The 5,000-nt window shown below is 47.0% G+C and overlaps 1 protein-coding gene across 2 annotated transcripts in view; it reads right to left on the bottom strand.

Moving 5' to 3' along the window:
* Rasgrf1 (Ras protein specific guanine nucleotide releasing factor 1) overlaps nt 1-5,000 on the bottom strand; it is a 97,781-nt gene that overhangs the window by 80,083 nt on the left and 12,698 nt on the right. For both annotated transcript variants that reach the window (XM_055629849.1, XM_055629850.1), the window contains exon 2: nt 1,242-1,348. In XM_055629849.1, coding sequence (XP_055485824.1) covers nt 1,242-1,348 — 107 coding nt within the window. The remainder of the gene's footprint in view (nt 1-1,241; nt 1,349-5,000) is intronic.

The raw sequence follows: 5,000 nt of genomic DNA, 5'->3' as shown, positions 1-5,000 counted from the left end.
AATGCAATGTTGTTTCTCATTTCCTTAACAACCATCAGAATTAGATATATTCTATTCAATCATACTTTAATTACGTTCTGGTGTGGAATATGAAGGTCAGTCTGACCTGAACTAGTTTTGGGTGCATTCGCAATAAGGCAAACTCTGTCCTTAAAGTGAATTTTTAGGAAGAATCCCATATTTGCCACCTGATGACTGTACATAATTGGGCATTCATATAATTAAAATCAGACAATCTATGGGAAAGGACATATGTAGTAGAAAAGATGTTCTATAATTTAATATATCAATCAAGATAAAAAAAAAACCCACCTACACCCTTAAGCAACAAACATTCACCCTTTATTTGAACCTCATAAAAGGAAGCTCTAAACAGTAATTGGGCCGTGAATCTTTTTACTTTTGAGGCCTATTGTCACTCTTGACAGATTATCTGATCTATTCTATTGCTTTGATACATTGACAACTTTGTGTGAGCCTTTATTTTAGTTCTTTGAATAAGAAACCAAGAATGCGGGCATACCCAGCCTGTGTCCCATACATAGTCACAGCTTGAGCAATTATGATAAAAAAAATAAACCTTTAATCAAGGCAAAGATAATTTCTGACACCCAGGAAGCTCTTTCTGCTTTATTCCCACCCCAGAAGTGATTGCTGTTCTGGGTTCCATCACCCTAGTTAGTTTTGTCTGATCTAGAATTTCATATAACTGGAATCATATAGCACAGGTTTTTTTTTTTTATTTTTTGCTATGTCTGTCTACTCAGCAAATTGATTTTGAAATTCAACCATTTTGTTGTGCATAACTGTAGTTGATTCATGTTTTTTTCCCAGCGATATTCCATTTTGTGGATGCACCAGAGGTTTGTTTATGTATTAGCTTGGTTATAGACAACATGGCTGATGATTGCATATAAAGCTGTTAAGAACACTTACACTGGAGAATTTCTGTGGTCATTTCTCATTCCTCTTGGATACGTGCCAAGGAATGGAGCTAGTGGATAATAGAGCATATGGTAAGCAGCTGACTAGTCATGACCCAGTTTGGTTGGAACAGAGTGCAAGTCCTCAGTGCTCCCATTCTGTGGCACAGCCAAGACTGGATCCTACCAAGAGATGCTTTCATAGCATCTACACTCCCCTCTACTCTTCTTCCACCTCCTTGCCCTGAGACCTGGACTGATAGAAGTTTGCTTGGTTTGGTCTTGTCTCCCTAGACAGGTTGGCAGGGTGAGACATACCTGGCATGAGCGATCGCTGCCACCCACTCGTCACAGTCCTTTGCATCCTCTGTCCTCAGCTCCAAGGCCTTCTGGTTCTCATGGGTGAAGTTCACCGTGAAGTAATGCTGCACCAAGAAGAAGACACAGACACCTCAGGCTACCAGGATGCCCACAAACCCCATAGCATTCCCAGATGCCATGCTGAGTGCCTGCTGCTGCTGCAGCCCAGCACAGATGCATTCTTTGTGATCGATGGAATGCCATTCTATTTAGTGGTTTCAAGTGCTCAATCAAAAAGACTTTTGTGTGGTGTAACAAAACCTATGCTACGATAAAGAGGCAAACCCCAATTACAAAAAAAAAAAAAAAAAAAAAAAAGCTAGTTTGAAACCATCAGTCACTCTGGAAGGACAGCAGGGGAAACACACCAAGAGAACATCTCCGTGGGGCACTGGATACCAATTCAATGCAGCATGCCTTTAATTACTCCATGGAAACTGACTAAGCGCTCGTCTGGCTGCTGGGGTGACAGAAGCGAGTCAATGGCACAGTCCCTGGGAAATCTCACTGTAAGCCACTTCCACGCTGGGCGCAGGTGTCTCACTGAAAGCTGAGTCAACTGTGGGGCCGGCCTCCCTGAGGTCTCCAGGAAGCTCAGAAGCCAGATGAGAGACACACACCTATAGGGTTGCCATGGGGGTCAAATACCTGTAAAGCTCTCTGAACAACACCTGGAACTAAGTAAAGACGACGTGAGTGTGTGCAGTAATTAATGCCACGTGATTGATGTGATGCCGGGGATGAAAGGGACTGTGGAGCACGGACGAAGCCTGCCACTGATCCTGCCCAGGGAGACAAAGAGGAGCTGCTCAGAGGATGTGTCCTGGGTCCTGGTTCCTTTTCAAGTTGGCTGGAAGGATGTGGGTGAGAACATGAGTTACCTGGAGCCCTTGGCCTGCTGGGAGTAGAGGGGATACACACTGCAGGTGGACAGAGGTCAGAGGGGCCGCTCATAGGCAGGAACTCAGGGGTGCGAAACACAAGGTGAGAGGAACCAGAGTGGTGTCCTAGTTTATGGTTTGAGTAACTGAAGTGCCACGGACAGTGCTCAATGGGGGGTGGGGGGGGGGGGGGGGGGGAGGGCAGGATGAGTGGGAGATGAACATGCAGAATGTGGGCTCAGGGGAGAAGCTGGAGAGAAGTCATTCAGGAGGAGGGCGAAAAGCAAGTTGGGGCCACTCTGTTCTGTCTCTTGAAAAGGAGCAGGGTACGATACAAGGAGGGTGCCTTGGGCCAGACCCCTGGAGATGTACCATGCGGGGAGCCTGGGCTTCCATCCCTTGGTGTCCAAGTGGCAGGAGGCAGCAGCATAAGGTGAGATGTATAAACTAACTTGTACCGTATTTTTAAATGCCATTCTATCAGTCAGGCTCGTGTGTGTGTGTGTGTGTGTGTGTGTGTGTGTGTTTGTGTGTGTGTCTGTTACCGGGTAGGGGGAAGACTTGTTTCAGAGTTAGTGCTATCCCTTGTTTCCTAGGAAACAGATTACTGGGCCTGTAACATGAAATGTCAGCTTTAGCCTCGAACAGCTGAAGGAGAGCTCCAGTGGGCACTGGCCCTGTGGGAAGGAGGCAGGTTGAGAGAGGAGCTGCAGGTGGCCACTTAGCTCCTTCCTCATCTAAGGAAAGGAAAAGGGCCTATAAACGTTCACCTTGCGTGATCTTATTTTGTCCCACATCCCACATCGTGCTGGAGGCACGATCTGTTTTGCAGCTGACAGCCCAGATACTTAGAGAAGCCGAGTAAGCGGAGAGCGAAGGAGCCACACGCAACCTCCTACTTCCTACTTGGGGCCTGGCCTTTGCCACTGGGATACAGATTTCCTTTCCCTTGCTTTTCCTCTCCAATACTGGAGCCTCAGAGATGCACTGACACATGCATGGGCCTTAGATAGCTCAAGGCCAGGGCCTGGGCCTCAGTGTTCTGGAGAGTTCCCAGCCCTACCTTGCGCTGGTTCTGAGTGAACAATAAACGGCTGGAGGAGAGGATGAGTGAGATGGTGAGGGCTCTGTAAGGTACCAGGGATGCTGCAGCTCTTTCTTGGCTCACATTAGTAAAGACCCAACATGGTTCTCCTGAGCACATGCCCCATGCCTGCCATAATGCTGAATCTAGCAAAGGCCCCATGGAGAAGGCAAGACCATAAGTTTGCTGCTGTTGGTTAGCTGGAATATAGATCTGATGCTTTATTTTTATTATCACCAAGCCAGGCTCCCCCAGGTATGCACAGTTCAGGAATGGACACTGAGGATGATAGGATTTTTCTCTGTGCCAGCCTGTTTTCCACCTAGTCTCCATCTACGATGACAATTAGGGAAACTTCTGGGAAACTTTTGTGAAAGAGGAAGGGAGGTTGTATGTGTGTGTGTGTGTGTGTGTGTGTGTGTGTGTGTGTGTGTGTGTGTGTGTGTAGGTGTGAGAACAGCTAATATTATGGATGTCCCTGGGTATGAAGATGAGGGAAGGCAAGGACTTAGATTGGGACCTTGAGGTTTGTGAGCTAAGAAAGCCTTGGCTCTGGCTGCCCCCTTCCCTCTGCCAGTGTCTTGATGTGAGGTTCAGACACCTGCAAGCATTGGCAGAGTTTTACAGTAAAGCCGACATAAGCTACCATCTGGGATCCTGTTGTACTCTGCAGCCCTGGAGGACAACCTTGGCCTTCGAAAGTGGCTCCTGGTGAGTATTTACTCCAGATGGAAGATTCCTCTCTACAATTTGGCACGGGCACCCAAGGACAGTGGAAACACCTTCCCACAGCACAGAATGGCTCCTCAAAGTCCTTGGCTGGTATCAGCGATATGGGCATGTTGCTTGAGCTTAGGAAACACCTGTGCTAACGGCAGAGGGCACATGTGGCTCTGGCTTACCTGTTTCCTACCTCCTACAGGTGTGAAGCCTTAGTCTGTGAGAGGTTCAGGTGTTCCCTTGATCTGAGACTTCTGAGAGTGAGAACACATAAGAGTCAGGTTTGCAATAATGTGGCTTTACAGTCCAGTTTGGGTCAAAGAGTGAATCTCTCATCTGCCCCTGCACAAGGAGCAACCCTAGCTGGGCCAAAGCAAGACAAAAGAAAGCTGGTGGGCAAATTTACTCCAGCCTCCATTACTGAGTGAGGTTAAAAGGAAAGTGGAGGCTACATTTGGAAGAACTTTCCCCCTTTTTTGGGTGTGTGTGTTCGTCTGTGTGTGAGCATGAATGTATGTAATTTTGTGTGTGCAGTTTGTGTGGAGGCTTGGAGGTTGTCTGTCTTCCTCAATAGCTTTTCACATTAAGTTTTGAGACCATGTCTCTTACTGAACCTTCTTCTCAACTTCTACCTCCCCAGTGCTGGGATTCCTTCCCAGCCACCAAGCCTGGCTTTTTTCATGGGCCCTGAGGATCCAAATTCACGTTCTCATGCTCCCACGGCAAGCACTTGACTCACTGACCCATCTCTCAGCCTCTTTATTTTCTTTTGAGATGAAGAAATGGCTGTCCTCACTAGGGGAGGAGAGATGAAAGGGCACTTCATATTCTTGTGCATTTGGAGGACAGCAATGAAAAGCCCAGGGGCTTTGTGTTTTTTGATAAATGCTATGGCAGCATGTTCTGCTAGATACATAATCTTGAGTGCTGTTCAGAGGATTCTATCCCTCTTCCTTTATCTATACAGCGAGCATAAAGAGGCTCCCTTCTTCTTCTTCTTCTTCTTCTTCTTCTTCTTCTTCTTCTTCTTCT

This window comes from Psammomys obesus, unplaced genomic scaffold (genome assembly GCF_907164565.1).
Source record: "Psammomys obesus unplaced genomic scaffold, mPsaObe1.curated_primary_1811, whole genome shotgun sequence".
Lineage (NCBI taxonomy): Eukaryota > Metazoa > Chordata > Mammalia > Rodentia > Muridae > Psammomys > Psammomys obesus.
This window is presented reverse-complemented; position numbering and strand designations above follow the sequence as displayed.